At 38.5% G+C, this 20432-nt stretch overlaps 1 protein-coding gene across 1 annotated transcript in view; it reads right to left on the reverse strand.

The window, feature by feature from the left end:
• Arhgap28 (Rho GTPase activating protein 28) overlaps positions 1-18269 on the reverse strand; it is an 82874-nt gene extending 64605 nt beyond the window's left edge. The window contains exons 1-2 of the mRNA XM_090353481.1: positions 18214-18269; positions 39-250 (exon numbers count right to left, since the gene is read on the reverse strand). Coding sequence (XP_090209607.1) covers positions 39-216 — 178 coding nt within the window. The 5' untranslated portion in view covers positions 217-250; positions 18214-18269. The remainder of the gene's footprint in view (positions 1-38; positions 251-18213) is intronic.
• Positions 18270-20432: the final 2163 nt, after the last annotated feature.

Consider the following 20432-nt stretch of genomic DNA (forward strand, 5'->3'; position numbering starts at 1 on the left):
ATAACAGACAGGACAAGCCTAGCTCCATATCCCCTTACCGTCCAGAGGCTTGGGCTCAGTGGGGGTAGACGGCTGCTCCTCCTGTCCTTCCATTATGCTGTGCTCTTTAAGGTTCTCTATTTCCCGCCAGAAATCCTCCATGGATCCACTGTCTACAGAGGCTTGGGAGTTGGAGCGGCTAAACCCAGGGGGATGTAGAGACTCGTTGGAGAGCATCCTGTTAATTCTTCGACAATGAGGAATGGATTTTCTGGAGGAAAGTATAAAATCTGTGATTGATAAGCAGTGTGTGTCATAAAATCACAACATTCAGCTTAAAATTAATAGAGAAAAGCTAATGTGGTGGAAAGGAATTTAGGGAACAATCCTCATCAAGTAAAGACCTTTAGTCTTTATTCTCTTATACTTAATAACTATGTGGCCATATAAACTTAGCATGAAAATATCTATACACTCACAGAATGAGGAATGTTATATCAAACATAGACAGTAAAAGCTTATTCTGTAAAGTGACTAAGACGATGGGAAAGAAGGGTGTAAAAACGTAGCAGTTTATATTTATTTATTTATTTATTTATTTATTGCCAGTTGGGGCTTGGACTTAGGGCCTGAGCATTGTCCTTGAGCTTTCTCAAGGCTAGAGCTCTACCACTTGAGCCTCAGCACCACTTCTGGCTTTTTTCTATGTATGTGGTACGGAGGAATTGAACCTGGGTCTTTGTGCATGCTAGGCAAGCACTCTACCATGAGGCCAAACTCCCGGCAGCAGCATATATTTATTACTTTAGTTACTATTAAAAGAAAAAAAAAAGAAGCCCAGAAAATAATAGTTCTTAGTGAGGATGTGGATGAATTGAAATCTTCATGCTTTTGGAAGGTAAAATGGAAGAAGTTATAGCCTCTAAGAAAACAGTTTTAAAAGAGTGATACCATATACTAACAACTCTACTTCTGGGAAATAATTAAAAGCTAGAATCAAAGGATTTCTGCACCCATATTCACAAGATGGATGGAACAAGCTAAGGTGTCTTAATCACACATTGATTAAGAGGTAGCTGTCTCACTACAAACAGAAACCCAGGGTAGAAACAGGTAATCAGAGTGATTAAACAGTAATTTTTTAAGTGTGAACATTAACACCCACTGAAGAACAGTAAATTTTGATATACGGAGCAGTAGTAGATTGTTATAAAATGTAATCCAAAACTATGGCATGTATAAAGATATACTGATATACATGACTGTAAACGAAGAGGATAAATAATAATTCTCTTAATAGGAATTCCATTGGTTTATACTCCTATACTGCTAGAAACTCTTCCAAATTTCTAAATCACCTTAAACAGGAAATTTTTATAATTCTATCATTGTTCTATCCATGGTACATTTTTGTAAACAGGTCTGATAATTAACTGATAATAACATTGCAAGCACATGCATGTCTTAAAAAATCAAACCATTTCAAGAAAACATGAAATACTGTTTTTCCCTGGTTCTCAGGCTTGACCTCAGATCCCTAGTGCTGACCTTGAGTTTTTATTGTTCAATAATTTGGTGATCAGAGGTTTTTACTAATTTCTTTACCTTAGACAAGATAGGTCCATTCTTATGGAGGAGAAACATGAAATCAGTAAGGTGAGATATTACTCTATCATTTTTGAAGCTTATAAGATTTTTTTCTTTTGCAATAAGACTAATACTCAAAGCCAGTGAAAAATTTCAGAGTACAAAATACATAAATATCTGCATTGGATAAGACAATAATCAATGAACGCTGCCTACATAGCCCACTGTCTTCCATGTTTGAAAAAAAAATGAGGGCCGGGAGTTTGGTGTAGTGATTAAAGTGCCTGCCTAGCATGCACGAAGACCTGGGTTTTATTCCTCAGTACCACATACATAGAAAAAAGCCAGAAGTGGTGCTGAGGCTCAAGTGGTAGAGCTCTAACCTTGAGAAAGTCCAAGGACAGTGCTCAGGCCCTGAGCTCAAGACCAGGACTGGCAAAAAAAAAAAAAAAAAAGAAAAAAGAAAAAAAAGAAAAAAAATGAATATTTATCTCCAAAACTTTTGCCATTCTGGAATCTTGTAGTTCAACTTCTTTGTAAAAATTAATATTCAGGCTCATTGATAGAAGGCTTATATAGCCTACACAGGTTCCTGAGTTTGATTCCCAATAACATACACACACACACACACACAAACACACACTCCTTGATTTGTGAAAAAAATACAATCTTAGCAGCAAACAGATCTAGTTCAAATTAAATTATAAGAGAATATTCTGTGAATATTTGAAATGAATATAATTATGTCCAAGTGTATTTTTTGTCTTTTACTATCCATTGGGTTTATTTGCAAATTTTTATAGGCACATTTTAATAATTACAAATGAGGGAAAGCATACAGCTTATGTTTCTTTGGGTCTGGTTTACTTTTGCTTAATATAATTCAAATATAATTATGTAAGGTGAAAGTGGAGAGTCTTTTCCCATCCACATCAAATCCATTGTTCTGGAAATTACTTTACTTCCTGGACTCCTAATCATACCAGATATTTTTTCCCATGCCTCCACAATGGCTGCAGAATTGTATCACTTATCTTCAATAAATGAGATTATGATTATTAAATGAACAAATAGATATAACCCCAGACTGCAGCACTGTAAATGTTTAAAAAAGTGAGAAATTTGGAAAATATATGAACCACAGAAGACTGGAGAATGCATATTTACAGCTAACAATGACCATGTCAATAACAGAACACAATTTCTAACTTGTGCAATAGGTGTGCTGATGGCATCTCGAAACAAAGACCCCTATAAAATTCCAGCAGCTGACAGGACAGATGTGTGGAATTATCTCTGAGCAGCTGAGTTAACATGCTGATTCCATCTGAGACAATCCTCTCCAAAAAAAACTTTTAAGTAAAATGATCAACTATTTTCTTTGGCAAAAAAGTCAGACAGCATTTTTGGAAGAGCTTTCACTTCTTGGTTAAGGATTCAAATATTTCACCTTCACCTCAGGGTAGAATGCAGGTTAGGGTCTTCCCGTGCGGATACATTAGTACATAAAACTGACCCTTATGCTCTTGGAACAGTCACATAAACCTCCCTCTGCAGTCTCAGATATCATTGTATTAGGAGAAAATATAGTGATCTAGCCTAGCTGAGGTTAGATCGGCCACTTGCAATTTTTAGTCCAAATAATACCAGGAAATATTATATGTGTAACTGTGTTACACAGAAACCTATTGGGAAAGCACTGCTAGGTTTCAATATAGATTTTAAGTATATAGTAATTACAGTATTAGACATTAAAAACAAAAAGATTGTATTATTTCACATATACATATGAATCAAATCTGATATATTTTAGCTAGAACTTACATTGTGTTTTTATATTCTTTATTGTAATTAATAAAAGGGTTACATAATATTTGCCATATAGAAGGTGCATTAATTCACATACATTGATACCCTTTCACATGTCTTGGTCTTTACATTGTATTTTAATGGCTACCCAGGGATCTATAACTCACTACTACTCCTATTGAAGTGTTTTAAGAGTTTTCAATGACGTTAAAATCTTACGTAGTATATAGTTCTAACTCTTTACATTATTGTATATTACTTTACATATTTATGTTTCCAGAAGTTATTGTGTTTGTTGCTTTAGATAGTCAAAAATAGTTTAAAACACAACTAGTTTCATTTATATATCTTTTCCCTCCCTCCCTTCCTTCTTTCCTTCCTTCTTTCCTTCCTTCCTTCCCTACCTCTCTCTCTCTTTCTTTCTTTCTTTTTCTTTCTTTTTTTTTTTTTGCCAGTCCTAGAGCTTGAATTCAGGGCCAGAGCACTGTCCTTGGGTTTTCTCAAGGCTAGCACTCTACCACTTGAGCCACTCCTGGCCTTTTCTGTGTATGTAGTAGCAAGGAATCGAACCTAGGGCTTCATGTATGTTAGGCAGGCACTCTACCAGTAGGCCATGCTCCTAGCCCTAGGCTTTCTCTATTTCTGTGTTGAGTAGTGTGGATGTGTGGGCTTATAGATGCAGCTTGCTTTTCATTCATTCTGCTTGGGAAGTCACTGAGACTCTAGAATCTGCAGGATGCTTTCACCATTTTGGGTATATTATTATCTATTTTCTCACATGTATTTCTCCTACCCTATTTATTTCTATGCCCTCCTTCTGGAATTCCACCAGTATTTCTATTAGGCATTGCATATTACCCTATTACGTCCTTTATGATGTTTTGGGTTTTAGTTGCTCATATGTTCTTTCTCTGAGCTTCAGTTACAGAATTTCTGTTGCTCAATTTCAAGGTCATTTTTTTTTCTTCTATTTACCTAGGCTGTTAAGTCCATCCAGTAAATGCTTCCACTCACATATTGTGTCTTGAGAATAAAGAATATCTGAGTCATTCTTTTCTAGACATTCCATTTCTTTTGGCATTGCCCATATTTTCCCTCTAATTTCACTAACCTATCTACTACTGCCATTTGAGAGTCCTTATCTCTTAATGCCACCATTGGGTGCTGTCATAGTGCCTCTTAACACTGATTAGAACAATCAGTTGTCCATGAGTCACCACTTCTTTCTTCATGTATATTCTAACCTGTTATTGTATGATGTACGCAGTTTTTAAAAACAATTCTACAAAACACAAGTGAAGAGAATTTTCCTCTCTCTGATGATTGGGGTAAGAAGCAGATCATTTTAACTCTACCAAGGGCTGATTTGCATCTGGCTGAGCAGAACTTTTATTAGTCTTAATTTAACTCTGGTTTCAAATGTATTGAGCAAAATCAGTGAGTACTAAAGATCTCTCGAACTGGGAAGGCTTTGGAATAAAGAGCACTGAACTACCAAATTCTCTCTGCTTTGTAACTCATTTCTTTTTTTTTTAAATATACTTTTTATTGTAATTGAGGGGTTACAGTTACATTTGCCAGATAGAAGATACATTACTTCATATACATTGATACCCCTTCTCATGTTTTTGTCCCCATTTCCTCTCCCTACCCCATTTGGAACTCATTTTCAGTCCCTAAATTTCCAGAAATCCTACAGATTGCAATCTGCTATATTATGACAGGCAGCTATCAAAATCTCCACTAGTGTCTCCTTGTGCAGAGTCCCTCTGTCAAGGCAGGAACGCCCTTCTGTCTAGGAGCTGGACTTGGGGAGCATACGTGCCTAGACAGGAAAGGGACCATTAGATTCTGCTCACCTGGGAAGATACCCTCCTTGTCAGGAGTTGAGTGCCTTCTCACTTCACGCACTGTTTTTAAAAGAGAGGATTTTTTTAGCTAGGTTTGGTGGCACACATGTATAATTTCAGCTTTTGGGGAGACAGAAATAAGATTGGGTCTGAGGACCCTCTGAACCAAAGTAGGAGACCTTATCTGAAAACCAAATTAAACATCAAAGTGCTTAGGGGCATGGCTCAAAGCAACTTCAAGGTACTGAGCTCAAATTCATGTCATTTGCCACAAGGTAAGAAAGTTTACATTTTGCTTTGTCTCCAGCATTTTTGGTCCAAAAGATAGATCAAAATCAAATCTGAGGGGTGGAAGGGTGGTAAATAAAAAAAAAAATCTGACAAGCTGGAAGGGTGCTGGTAGGTAGTTCACACCTCTAATTCTTACTGAGAAGGCTGAGATCTGAGAATCACGATTCTAAGTCAGCTGAGGCAGAACAATACAGGAGACTCTTATCTCCAGTTAACCAGCAAAGGACTGAAAGTGAAGGGGTAGCTCAAGTGGGCAAAATACCAGCCTTGAATGAGAATAAGACCCTGAGTTCCATGCAACACTGTAAACATGCTAGGCTTTAAAAAATGTTATTTGTCTCTGTGCAGCTTATATTGTCTAATGCCATGTTTATGTGCATATAATAAAAACAATTTTAAATGACCTATTTCTTGCTAAGAAATACTTCCTCTAGGGGCCTTTATGATCTCTTACTTTATGCAAGACTTTATATAGAATAATTTGGTCTCATACACACTGCATCATCTGATCCTATCATCAACTCAATAGTCAAAGCCAGTATTATATCTTACTGTGAGATGGTGTTACTGAAATCAAGTGAGAATCAAAGCTTCCTATTAGAATTACAATTAATGGAAATTCTTCTCTCTGACTTCAAGGCTCAACATAATCTCCCCTCCAACCTCTCAGACTCAAGTCCTCCCCAAGCATTAGCAACTGGAAAACATTGTTTCCTTAAAAACAATACTCTTGGGCCGGGATTTTGGCCTAGTGGTAGAGTGCTTGCCTAGCATGCATGAAAACCTGGGATTGATTCTTTGGTATCACATACATAGAAAAAGCTGGAAACGGTGCTGTGACTCAAGTGGCAGAGTGCTAGCCTTGAGGAAAGCCCAAGAACAAGTGTTCAGGCTGAACATTCCCCAGATTTTTTTTTCCAGTCCTGTAGCTTGAAATTAGGGCCCGAGCACTGTCCCCGAGCCTCTCTATGCTCAAGGCTAGAATTCTACCACTTGAGGCACAGTGTTACTTCCAGCTTTTTCTCAGTAGTTCATTGGACAGGAGTCTCATAGAATTTCCTGCCTGGGGTGGTTTTGAATCATGATCCTTGGATCCTGAGTAGCTAGGATTACAGGTGCAAGCCACCAGTGCCTGGCAGCAAGAGGTTTTTTATCATTCATTCACAATCTACATGCCACCCCTTAGGAAGTGGTCTCCTTATCATTCACTGGATAGAGAATGTAGAGTTCCTCCAATGACCCAGCAGATAATTCTGCATCTCTTTTTCTCATTCATCCACAAAGGGCACCCCTTACTTTCTTGCTTATTCTACTGGAGTGGGGAGTCTTCTTTTTTTCCACTCAAGTTCAGAGAAAGTGTGCCTGTCTTATTAATTCTACTGTCTGAATAACAACTCTAATTTTTTTGTTGAATGATTGACCAGTGACAAAGAAGCCAGAATCTGACCTCAAACCTTTTCAATTCTGTCTGAATGATCTCTCAATAATGATCTTTTCTAATTTTCAAGACCCTCAGGTAATTGTGTATCTCTTTAGATTGATACACACTGTTATATGGAAGAGGAAAACTCTGAAGACAGCTGGCAGTTGGCCCAGGCTTGAACCCAGGCCCTGTGTCTTGAAACTTTGCATCCTCATTTCCTAATCTGTGAAACAGGAACGCGAATCCCATGTGCTTCAGTTTTAGTGAGTTAATACACATTCAACAGCTGACACACGGTCATCCCAGGTATAGTTACTGCAATAACTTATTTTCCAAGTTGTAGCACTGACACCCTTGGCTTCCCTGACATAGGAACTGTCCTCTTCTTCTTCCTGTCTGGAATGTGGGCAGGATCGTGGGTGCTCCAGCAGCCAGGAAAGCATAGCATGAAACTAGCCATCAGCTAGTTTCAGCTCTTATGTTGAACACTAGCTGCTGTCTGTCTGTGGACTTCCAGAAATGTGAGGGAAAATAAACGCCTATTAAAAAAACCCCACAAATCTAGTTTTCATTATTTTGTTATTGTTACTTGAAGCCAAAATCTTCTAACTGATGTAAGTGGAATACGTTAGTAAGTCACCCGTGGCAGGGTGAGATGAGACATGCTCTCAGCCCCACCAAGAGGAGTACCACAGTAACAACCTCGTTTCCGGGGCAGGGGATGGTTGGCTAAGTATTAACTAACCTCACTGTGGTCTTGCCATGGCTTATTACAGTGTGATGAAGCTACAGTTCTCTTTTTGCATATGAACCCTGGTGGTTTCACACCACTCTCTTACAGGCTTAGGAAGGACATACCATAACAGAAGACTTCTCTATCCTTTCCTAAGTGAGTGAAGACTTCAGGTCCTAGGCCCTTGTTGCCATCTTTGCATGTGACTGATACTACGGAGCCCAAGGTGGCATGTAGAGAGGTCACCTGAGGTTTGAACTGCAGTCCATCACTACAGAATGGCTTCTGCAGCAAACTACCTGCTCTCTGGGACAAACACTGCCCATTCCCACAGCTGTAGGGACTCTTGGTTTTCCCAGGAGACCATTCAGATGAAGGAACAGGCCCTTGTTTAGACGCCTGCCTCCTCAGTAATCTTGGGATTCTCCCATGCTTACACACAAGCACAGCCTTGCAGTGAGCACTTGAAAGGCAGTTGAGGATAAAAAGCAGTGCCATAAAAGCAGAGCCTAGAGGAGGCTCCACAACTGGCTCTAGCATTCCAGATTCTTCACATTCTCATTTTAGTCTGATCTCCTTGGCCAGCCTCACCTCTTGGGAGAAAAGGAGAGAGCTAGAAAGTAAATAGGTCTGCTCATGCTGTCCACTGGAGTAAGTATGTAAGGAAAACAAAGAGGCTTAACACAGCATACCAGGATGTGTCTACACAGCAGGAATTATTAGCAAGGTAGAGGTCCATAATAAAGTTAAATTCTGGTATCTACCCATCATGTCTGAGGCCACCCTGTGTGGGGAGAGTGACAATGGATGTAAGAACAACTTTAAACCTTGACTGAACTCCAGGAAGGTCAACAAAAGTTTTCTGCAGTAATGGTCATCACCTTTTCTTCTATTTAGGAAAGTAAAGCAACTAACTCATCATGACTTTGAGAGTAGCTTACATTAGATCTATTGCTCTACTATGAATACCCCTCTGCTATTAAACAGAAACAATGTTGTACAGATACTACAGAACTAAAACACATAAATTATATGCACATATAACTTTATATACGGTCTCCAACTTGTGATGGTGGGGCTTAATGATTTTAAAAAATCCCGATAGTGCAAAAGCAGTATGAATTCAGCATAAATTACATACTTCTGGGTTCAAATGTTGATATTTCCTGGGCTAGCAAAACTATGGTAACTCTTGTTAAGTGGACCAGTCTTGTGAGATATTTATAGCTTATATAAATACACAGCATTAGCAGTTTAAGGGCATCCAATGCACTTTCACAAGGATATTTTCAATTTACAATGGGCTAACCAAGATTTAAGCTCTCATAAGTTGAAAAACATCTGTACAGCTATAGAATGGGCAATAGATGGTATACAATAGGGCTACAGCCCCTTCAATATACTTATTATAAGTGGAAAATATTTTAAGTTGAAAGTATATCAGCTATACCTACCATACAAAGCACCATGGCTTAGGCTAGCATGCTTTGTGTGTGTGTGTGTGTGTGTGTGTGTGCGTGTGTGTGTGTGTGTGTGTGTGTGTGTGTGTGTGTGTGTGCGTGTGTGTGTGTGTGTGTGTGTGTGTGTGTGTGTGTGTGCCAGTAGTAAGGCTTCAATTTAGGATCTCAAGCTCTTGCTTAGCCTTTTCACTTAATGGTCATGGTAGCCCTCTAACACTTGCGTCCTTTCAGACTTTTGAATCAGGAGCCTCAATTCTCAGCCTCTTGAGTAGTTAGGATTACAAGAACCACCAGCACCTAGTATAGTTGATTTTAAATATTGGCTCATAGTTGGGCAGAGTCATCGAACCAAGGGTGATTTTGTAATAAAGTGTTGAATAGCTTTTGGAATTTATTGAGTGCTTCAATGAAAGTAGAAACTAGCAGTCACATGGGTAGAATTTCACACTATCATAGTAAACAATATTGAAACTCTAATCCTCAGGGATGAGGGGCTGACTGAATTGCATTAGTATTAGTTAAACTTTCTCTATTTTGGTTACAGGAGGGAGAAATAGAGAAGGGTTACTATTAACACAAATTTTCTTCATAAAATGATTCACATGTTCTGGAACTAGTAGAACATGACAATTACCATACTTTTGTAAATATACCAAGCACTACTAATTGTACACATTTTAAAGGATTTTGTGTTATGTAAACTGTATCTCAATAAACAGTCGTGGGGCTGGGAGTTTGCCCGAATGATAAAGTACTTGCCTCCCACATACATGGAAAAATCCGGAAGTGGTGCTGTTGCCCCAAAGGATAGAACTCTAGCCTTGAGAAAGTCCAACGACAGTGCTCAGGCTCTGAGTTCAAACCTCAGGATTGGCATTTTAAAAAAAAATCAACAATTGTATGCAAAAAATATGACCACTGTTTTATTTATTTATTTTTTATTCTGCTAATTAAAAATGCTTTGAAGCTAGAGATGAAGGACCTGCCTAACTACCACAAAGCTCTGGGCTCCGAAACAACACTACCAAAATAAAATACAAACACTGTGAGATTCCCAAACTACTCTCAAAGCAGATCCCTTCTCCCTTACCGAAGAGGAGAAAAGCCACAGTGTTCAAAAAGAGCCATGCATTTAGGAAGATTGAAAGGCATTTCTAGGAGGACTTCCAGCTGCTTTCACACAAGGCCATCAGTCACAGATAAGTCAGTCTGCTCTGGGTCAGTGAATCATCATCTAAACTAGGGACAGACACAGTAAATCACCAAACGTGAACGTTTTATGCCCTGGCTGGGCTAAAGCTAATAGTTTATGAGCTTGATGTATATATTGATTTGGGTGAAGCTTGGTCAATTGACAAGTGACTCATCACATTATCTTGCATGATAAATTAAAGTTATAACTACAGAACTATTCAGGGACACCTAATCATTACTGAGATGCTATATGGTCTTTTTTTCTTTTAATCCAATTAGGAGATATTCTGGAAAGAATCGATAAAAACAGAATCTGAACAAAAAGCAGCTTTCTCTTGCTGCTTAAGCAAAGGCTATCATTTCTCCTCTCAGGAATATCTGAAGTTGTGCATGTTTCAGTGATGTGGATTTGAGAGACAGTAGAAGCCATTACTGTATACAATTATTTTTGTTTGCCTGGGTTTTGATTCAGGGTCTTGTGCTTATTAGTTAACTGTGCCACTTGAACCACATCTCCTTCCCCTTTTTGCTTTACCTGTTTTTTTATTTTTCAGGTTCGATCTCCCATTTTTGCCCAGGAGTGTCCTTGGATGTCAATCTTTCTGCCTATGCCACCCATGAGGCTGAGATGCCAGGCATGCACCTTTACACATCACTAACTTTTTACCTCAGATAGCCTCAAACTGAAATCTTGATCTCTACCTCCCAAGTAGCTGGGATTCTAAGTATGAGCTACCATACTCCAACTATATATGACTTTTGAAGTTATTAAAAAGGCTGGGCACTGGACACTTCTGCCTGTAATCCTAGCTACTCAGGAGTCCCAGATCTAAGGATCACAGTTCAAAGCCAGTCTGGAAAGACACAAATATGAGACTCTTATGTCCAATGAACTAGCAAAAAGCCAGAAGTGGAGGTGTGGCTCAAGTGGTAGAGCACCAGCACTGAATTAAAAAGCTAAGCAAGAGTGCAAGGCCCTGAGTTCAAGTCCCAGTACTAACACACACACACACACACACACACACACACACACACACACACACCATTATCATCATCATCATCATCATCCAATAAGTCATCTTAACTTCCTAGCTCCCTGTCTGCTTCTCTGATACTATGATATACATGGAAAAGTATGGCCACACTTGTTCTACATATCTGTTCCATTTTTTCTTTTGTCAGTTGTGGGACTTGAACTCTGGGCCTAGGCTTGAGCTCTTCAACTCAAGGCTACTACCCTACTCCTTGAACCATAGCACCACTTCTGGTTTTCTGGTGGTTAACTGGAGATAAGAGTCTCATGGACTTTAATGCCCGGGCTGGCTTTGAACTGCGATCCTCAGATCTTCCTGAGTAGCTAGGATTACAGGTGTGAGCCACTGCACCCAGCCCTGTTCCATATTTTTCTACCTATTATTATCACTGAATCATAAATGTTCAGCCATAAGCATGAGAGTGAAAACTCTGCCTTACTGTTTTCTTGTGATATATTCACCCCCACTCTTTCTCTTGCACTCTTAGGCTCCAAAAACTCATCACTGCCAGACAGAATCACAAAGATCCAATGCAGTCTGCATCCCACAGGGATATTGCCTTGTGGATGGGTTTGCAGAACTGCATGGTCCACCTGGACCAGGGTTTCCTGAGTAGTCTTGGCTTTCTTCCTTAAAGACTACTTATTCCTCAAACCATGCAGCTTCATATTATTCAGTATAAAACCAAAGTCCAAGTTTTTAAATGCTGGCATGAGTGAGCTGGCTATCTGAATGAATATACATATCAATTTTCCTTGATGTTTCTTCTTTCACACTACGCTTTTTCCACACTTCAACTCAGTCTGTGGTGGTTTTAACCCCAAGGTATCGCCTTGAGCAAATCCCATCTGGGCTCCATGTGTTTTCACTGGCTCACTTTCATAAACAGCTCTGAGTTAGAAAGCCAGAAGTAGAGGTTTTTGTTATGTTTTATTTTTGATTTTTTGCCAGTCCTGGGGCTTGAACTCAGGGCCTGGGTACTGTCCTTGAGCTTTCTCAAGGCTAGCACTCTATCATGTGAGCCACAGCACCACTCCTGGCTTTTTCTGTGTATGTAGTAACCAGGGAATAGAACCCAGGGCTTTGTTCATGCTAGGCAAGCACTCTACAACTAAGTTATGTTCCCAGCCCTAGAATTAGAGTTTTTGATAAAACAGAGGATCCTAGAGCTGAAAGGAAATTTGATAAATGCCCCCAAACAAACAGCTATAATTTACAGATAAGAAAACTGAATCTCAGAAAGAGTACAGGGGAAAATCAAAAAGAACTCACACAAGATCCAGAGGGGAAAACTGGGAAAAAGTGAGAGAAGGGGTGACATTATTGAAAACAAAATGTACTTACTTATTCCATGACTTCTGTAACTGTAGCCCCTTTGGACTTCATCTTTACAATATAAAAAAAAATCTTATTTAATGCCTTCCTCCAATCCCCGCAAGATCCCATAATTTGTTTTCGAGAACTGGAACTACCAATTAGATATCCTAATGATGAATTCCATACTCTTCCTCTGATTGCTGCGCTCCTAATTCATTTGTACTTTCTATTCTTTACTTATTCCAAAAGCATTAAAGCTTCACATATGTACAAGAAAGATGGGAACCAGCCAGGAGCCAGTGGCTCAACTAATCCTAGCTACTCAGGAGGCTGAGATCTGAGGATCAGAATTTAAATCCAACAAGGGCAGGAACATCTGTAAAACTCTAACTCTAATCACCATGAGAGAGAGAGAGAGAGAGAGAGAGAGAGAGAGAGAGAGAGAGAGAGAGAGAGAGAGAGAGAGAGGGGGGGGGAGGGGAGAGGGAGGGAGGAAGGGAGAGAGGGGGAGGTGAAACTGTGGCTCAAGCAGTAGAGTGTTAGCCTTGAGCACAAAGCTCAGGGATGGCACCCAGGCTCTGAATTTAAGTGCCAGGACTGCTAACAGTCCCCTTGCTCCCCCTACCCCCCACAAAAAGGAGAATGTTTACTTAATACATTTCTGAGATGTGCATGATAAAATAAACTGCTTATCATTGAGCATCCTAAATATTTTTAGAGTTACATTCCTTCAAAAACCTTTTCTTAAAGAACAAGGAGAATCTACGTCTATAATCCTATTTTAGCAGGCTCAAGGCCAATCCAGGCAGAAAAAGCTCACTAGACTCCATCTCCAATTAAGCAGCAAAAGGAAGGGGGAAGCATGGCTAACAAGCAAGAGTTCGAGCCTCAGTTCAATTAATTCAAACCTCCAACTCCCCACTAATGAAAAATAAAACATTTGACTTAAAAGGAAAATATTTGTCTTAAAAGAAGTACATTAGCACTATCCACTATTAAATATTAATCCTATCTTTATCCATTTAAAAATGTCCAAGAAGCTGGGCATTGACTCATGCCTATAATCCTAGGAAATAAAGAGGCTGAGATCTGAGAACATAGTTCAATTTAGCCTGGGTAAGAAAGTCTGTGAGACTACTAACTCCAATTAACAACCAAAAAGCCAAACGTTGCTGCGAGTGGATCAAAGTGCAAAAGCTCAAGGAAAGTGTCAAGGCCCTGCATTTGAGCTTCAGGACTGGCATAAAAAAAAGGCCAAGAGTTTCTTGAAATAGTGTCAATAATTCATTGTTTGGCTTCCTTGTAATATGTAGAGACTGTATCAAAGAAAGTAAAAATAGTAAATTCAAAATTCACATACTTGGGGCCAAGAGTTTGGCCTACGGGTAGAGTACTTGCTTAGCATGTATGAAGACCTGGGTTTGATTCCTCAGTACCACATACATAGGAAAAAGCTGGAAGTGGTTCTGTGGCTCAAGTGGTAGATTTCTACCTTGAGAAAGCCAGAGGACAGTACTCGGGCCCTGAGCTCAAGCCCCAGAACTGGAAAAAAAACACACACACACATTCTTATTATGGATAACAATGATAATAATCCAACAAAAAGCATTCGAAATTCAACTCTACTTCCAGTTTACTCAAAACACTGCTCACTGTCAAATCAATTCCTGGAGTAAATGGTAAAAGCCAGCACTCAGGGCTCTTCATGTTCTCAAAAGTGCCATGGGAACAACTATTAGGCTAGGGGCTTCAAAATCCACCCTGGAAGAGGACCGAGAAAGGCACAGGCCAGTACCTAAACACCCATGGTAAATGATGAATTTTGGAAAGGCCAGAGCTGTAAGTTCCATCAAGAGAATCAAGTGGATCACTTCAGACTGACTGACCCTCTGCACACTGCATGTTTCTGTCACCATTATCTCCTAGCAACTACACAATGAAGCTGAGTGGCTCAGGTAGTCGCCATCTCATTCCTGACAGCAAACTGGAAATAATAAATCCCAAATCAATAGTTTATGCCATGAGGGATGGGGAGCTATTTCTTTTCTGTCATCCTCATCGAAGTCTTTTCTCTCTAAGAAGAGTAGCTTGGTAATTTTCTGTCTTCTAAATCCTAGACTTTCTGTCCACTCATTTCCCACAGTGTCACTGTGTTTCTTTACTGCTGCCTAGCACTAAATGTGAGCACTAGGAATCCCTGAATGGACTCTTTGTGGGCAAATCAGTTGAACTTCATCTATTATTTGTAAAACACGGACAATACAAAGGACTTAGCTCTTACCTCTCACTGTAACTGCTTTCACTTATTTAAAAAAAAGTTGCCACTTCATATTTTGGTTTAGATGAATGAACAAGAGATGGAAGAATTTTCATTTGTGTTTTCACTTAACATGTTAAAGCTCTCTTTTTTAAAACAAAAAGTACTACTTTTTTGCATAACACAATATTTATCCTTCAGTAGAGGTGCAAAAGGAAATCCTATCAAGACTCTTGCTCATTGTTGCTGTTTGAAGGATACAGAGTCTTGTGCTACTTAATCAGAGCTGGCTTCAAGCTCTCAGCTCTTCTTATCCTCCTGAGAGCTGGGATTCCTGGCATGAGCTATTATGCCTGGCTCCATAGAACACGTTGTGTGAATCAAAAAAGACCATCCTCTGAGAATATGTGGTTTGGCTAATGGACCACGAAAGAATTTTGGCCCCCTGCACACTCCTTTGGCATTCTAGCCAATAAATGATCTGTACTACGTTGTCCATTGGCTCTGGTTTCTAATGGCTCTCTTGTTTCTCACTTATTTTCTTTACAGAATTCTTATAGGAAAATGTGACTTCAGTAAAACTTTAAAAATCATTCTTTTAAGAGGAGAAAATAAAAGTCATTTTTCTTACATGTTTGGTAAATAAGGATTGATACTCATTTCTTAAAGATTAATGATTATAGGGAAATTTGGAAGTATTAGTTGTAACTATTAGGGTAAAATTTCAAGAACTTTTTCATGTTTTTTATTTTTGTTTTCCCATGCTGAAAGAAAAGCAGCAGCACTATGTAATTTTCAACAAAAAGTATAAGACCACTGAAACATAAACAAATAAATATGGGGCATTAAAAACCCTAGGTAGATGATTTCAGGGCTCTCAATATGTACACAACCCTCCATCCCTCTGGACATTAGTAAGTATAAATATAGCTGGGTTCCTTTGCATGTGAGAACATATTTTTTGGTATTTAACAGACACATGGTAGCTGACTTCTACAGAGCAAACACCTTGGAAACGTTTACTGAATGAACTGAGTAGATTTTGAAGGAGGTCGAGTGCATTTCCAGTTACGTATGTGTGACAACCAGCTTTGACATTAATGCTGGTTCTATGGGGGCTGTGGCTCTCCCTTCCAGCCTTCTCTTCCCTCTAAGCTGTGAAATCAGTTCTTAAGAGTACTCATATCAATAGTTTACGTGATCAAGCCAATGAACTCTTATCAGACTATCATATCACTATTTTGTAGTAAGTTGGCAAACTTTGGTCTTTGATGCAGCAGCAAGAAATTTCAGGACCCAGAAGCAGCCTTCCAATGGCCAGACACTGTCACTGTGTGTGTGTGTGTGTGTGTGTGTGTATTATAACCAGCCACCCTTGTTCACTACAGAATCCCTGTGCTAGAAACTCTCCTTTTCACTCCTATCTGACTTAAGGTTAACTTTAGTTGGTCTTTTCAAAGAAAGAACTACTCAGGCCCATCCTAACATGGACTGATGAAATTGTTGATTTTTCTATGAAAAAAGAACATAAAATATTTGTATGCAAATGCACTAAAATACACAGAAAAATACAGGAGGAAGTATTTATCTACTTATCTTTAACTTTCCTCAATAATCACCTGAAGTTTGGCTTGATGAGCAGAAAAGAGAAAGCTGGATTTCTACAAAATATTTTCAGCTAAGAATTTAATCAGAAAGTAATTTACAGGCAAGGTAAATGTAGAACATATGCAAAGAGAAGAATAAATATTTGTAAAGAAGGTTACTGACTACAATATGATGGTGATGACTATCAGTTTAATGAGTGTCTTTTGAGAACTTATGAATACTAGGGCCAAGTTTTGAGATGCCAGGTACTGTTCTAGGTCATGCAAATACAGTCATGAACAGAAAGGTTGAACCTTCATTGACACAGATACCAAGAGCAAACAACCAGAACAAACTGAAAATAGGCATATATGCAGATACAGATTTGCATGTCAAAAATACACCCAGTAAACCTCCATATTCAATATGGCAGAATGACCAAGATCAAAATATTTCTACCCCCCCACACACAAACTGGATAACTGGAAAAAAAAACAATTATTTTTAAACTTGAGAACATGAAGTACAGGATTCGATAGTATGAAGTGAGCTAATGGATCCAGATTTCTATTGGAATGTAATTTTTAGAATACCACAGAGGGAAGGGGCTTTTGTTCAGAGCCCAGCAGACTCACGGGGCCCAGGAACAGAAATTCAAATGCAGGAAAACTAAGTCAGCTAGAAATTTAGTTTTAAAAAAAATATCTGGATCAATGGAGAACTAGACCCAGGAACTGGCATGGTAGCCCCTTGACTCTGACAGAATACCTACATAAGGGCTCCAAAAGTCTTCACATAAGCAGGAAAAGATTTACTTCTTAGAAAAGTACTATGAAGCTATAATACAAAAATCCTCAGCATTCCTATGGAATTAGAACTGCATATGTATATATACAAAAATATACTAGGTCGGTAAATTATGGAACATATGCAAATAAACCAGGACAAAGTAATAAAAGTCATGCCAACCACAGTAAATGGGTGTGATCAAACACACATCAGAATCAGAAGTCTCTAACAAGAAAGGCTAAATATTCCCCAGCTAGAGGCCTCTCTAAAATGTATTTCCATAAGTAACCATCTGCTAAAATAAAGCTCTATACTCTGCAAAGAAATGCAACAAAATCCAGCAACTAACCTGCTGAAATTTACAAGTTCTAGAATGAAGTAAAAATTATGAAGCATATGAAAAAAACAGGGAATGTCAGTAGAAGACACTAGAAATGGCAGTCTCAGCTTTGAAAAATGTTAAAATAGTTACAATAAAAATATTCATAATACCTGAGGATTTAAAGCATAATATGAACCTAATAAGGAAATAAATTTTAAAAAACATAGAAGATAAAATTTTGATATACAAAATTCAGTTTTGGAGTAAAACATTTACTGAGTAAAATTAAAAATAGATTACATAATGAAGAAAAAAGAACTGTGAACCTGAAGGCATTATCAACAGAATCAACAAAAGAGAAGCACACAAAGAAAAACAAAAAACAAAAAACCAGTCCAAGTGACCAATTTGTGGCCTAATAAATATGTCAATTTCAAACCACCATGAATTGTGAAAAGAACCACATGTATTGCTCATTTGAAACACATTCAGCCACATGCATGCACACACACACACACACACACACACTCACACAAACATTCACATTCATACAACACATACAAATGTCTGAAACAACTTACAAGCTGTTGAATGTCAGGAAACTGAAAACAGTGATCCTTCAGAGACAGGAAATAGGCCCACAGTGGCTAGAGCTCAGTGCACACAGACTGTAGGCTGTGATGCAGGAATAAGGGACCCAAACTAAGCCTATAAGTATCCCTGAGTTTAGGAGAAGATGTTGAGGGGTCAAAGAAGCCCTGGGCCTCCTATGACAGAACAATGATGGGGAGAGAACTCCCACAAAGCAAGAACTCCAGCAAATCCTCAGGAGACCCCTCAAATTTCAGCATGTTCGTGGGTGGAAACTTCCCTAAACAAGAAAAAAAAAACCATATGAAGCAATAGATAACAAGATCCCCAGTAATCCAGGTGGCTGGAAATAGTTTGCATTCTTGTGGGCCAGAGTGGACAAGCTTGTGACCAACAAGATCCTGCACAGAGCTGCGTTCAGAAAGGCTGTCACTAAATGCTCTACTGAGTTTATCTAACAATTTTGAAATGTAAGATATAAAAAGGAGTTTGCCCCTAGAAAGAAAAAAAATTCACACTGTGAATTTCAAGTAAAAATTTACCAGGAATGCAAAAGAAATAGAATATGATTCAGGACCGGGAGTGTGGCCTAGTGGTAGAGTGCTTGCATAGCATGCACAAAGCCCTGGGCTTCATTCCTCAGTACACATACACAGGAAAAGCTGGAAGTGGTGCTAGTGGCTCAAGGGGGTAGAGTCCTAGCCTTTAGAAAGACCAAGGTCAGTGCCTAGGCCCTGAGTTCAAGTCTTAGGACTGGCAAAAAAAAATAATAATTTGATTCAGAATGAGGGGGAAAAATCAGTTAATACAAACAGATCCTAAAATAGTAGAAGGAATAGCCCTGGACACTCTGTCAATTACTATTAACCTTATTCTGTATGATAGCAAGCTAGAGGAAATTCTGACATCTTATGTGGAAGGTTTTTCAAGTACCAAGATACAAAATTGAACCAGGCTATAAGAATGGCCTAGTAGTAGAGTGTTCGCCTAATATGCAGGAAGCTCTAAGTTCAATTCCTTGGTACCACATACATAGAAAAAGCCAGAAAGGGCACTGTGGCTCAAGTGGTAGAGCACTAGCCTTGAGCAAAAAGTGTCTAAGGACAGTGCCCAGGCCCTGAGTTCAAGCCCCATGACTGGCAAAAGTAAAAGAAAAGGAATAAAGGAAGGAAGGAAGGAAGGAAGAGAAAAGGAAGGAAAGAAAGAGGGAAAATCTACTTCATGGTATATCATAATCACATCATTTGAACTGATGGTTTTAAAAAAAATGTCTTCAAATCAGAGAAAGCATAAAAATATACACAGTGGAACAAGGGAGCAGATATCAGGAAATATTTTTTTCTATCAAAAAACAGTGCAACACTAAAGACGGGGAATAATGCCTCACATATTTTTAAAGCCATCCACCTGAAATTATAAACATTACTTTCAAAATGAACAGGAAATGCTTTTTTAAAGAATAAACATGATAAAATATTAATCAGCAGTAGACTTTCCTGCAATAGATGTTAAAGGAAATCCTTCATGTAGAAGCAAATTGGTAGCAGACACAATCTGGCATCTATATAATGGAAAATCATAATAAATGGTAACTACAGGGTAAAGTAGAAAGCACTGCCACCTGATACTTGAGCTAATTCCAGACAGACTAAATGGCTTGTTTACACAAGAAGAGAGATACAGAAATCATATAATGCTGTCAAGTTTTATTTTAAAATCTTTAATTTTTAAATGGATAGAATATTTATTTCTACATATTTATGGAATAAAGTCTCTATGTTTGCTTGTTCATTTGGACGTATATATGAGAAGATAGCACAACAGAACCCACTACTTTTGGGAAAAATGGAGATGAAGGAAAGGACGTACTACAGTTAACAGACTACGAAATCTGATAAAAGTACATTATACCTATCCATGGGAATATCACAATGAAACCTCTTTATATAATGAATCCAAGCTCCTTACAAAATTTTATACTGATGTGAACATCTCTGAAGAAAATCTTAGAAGATACTAAAATAAGCTACTATAACTTAAACGTTTATCATGATAATGATATGAAAAGTGGTTGTATATCAATATACTATCAATAAGCTATCAGAGAGGGAAATTTTAAAAAGTACCATGTACAATAACACCCCAAATGTGAACTACTTAGGAAAATAAAAATAACAAAATATGGGTAAAAGTTATGCACTGAAAAGTG

This window comes from Megascapheus bottae, chromosome 19 (assembly GCF_031878675.1).
Source record: "Megascapheus bottae isolate mThoBot1 chromosome 19, mThoBot2.hap1, whole genome shotgun sequence".
NCBI classification, from domain to species: domain Eukaryota; kingdom Metazoa; phylum Chordata; class Mammalia; order Rodentia; family Geomyidae; genus Megascapheus; species Megascapheus bottae.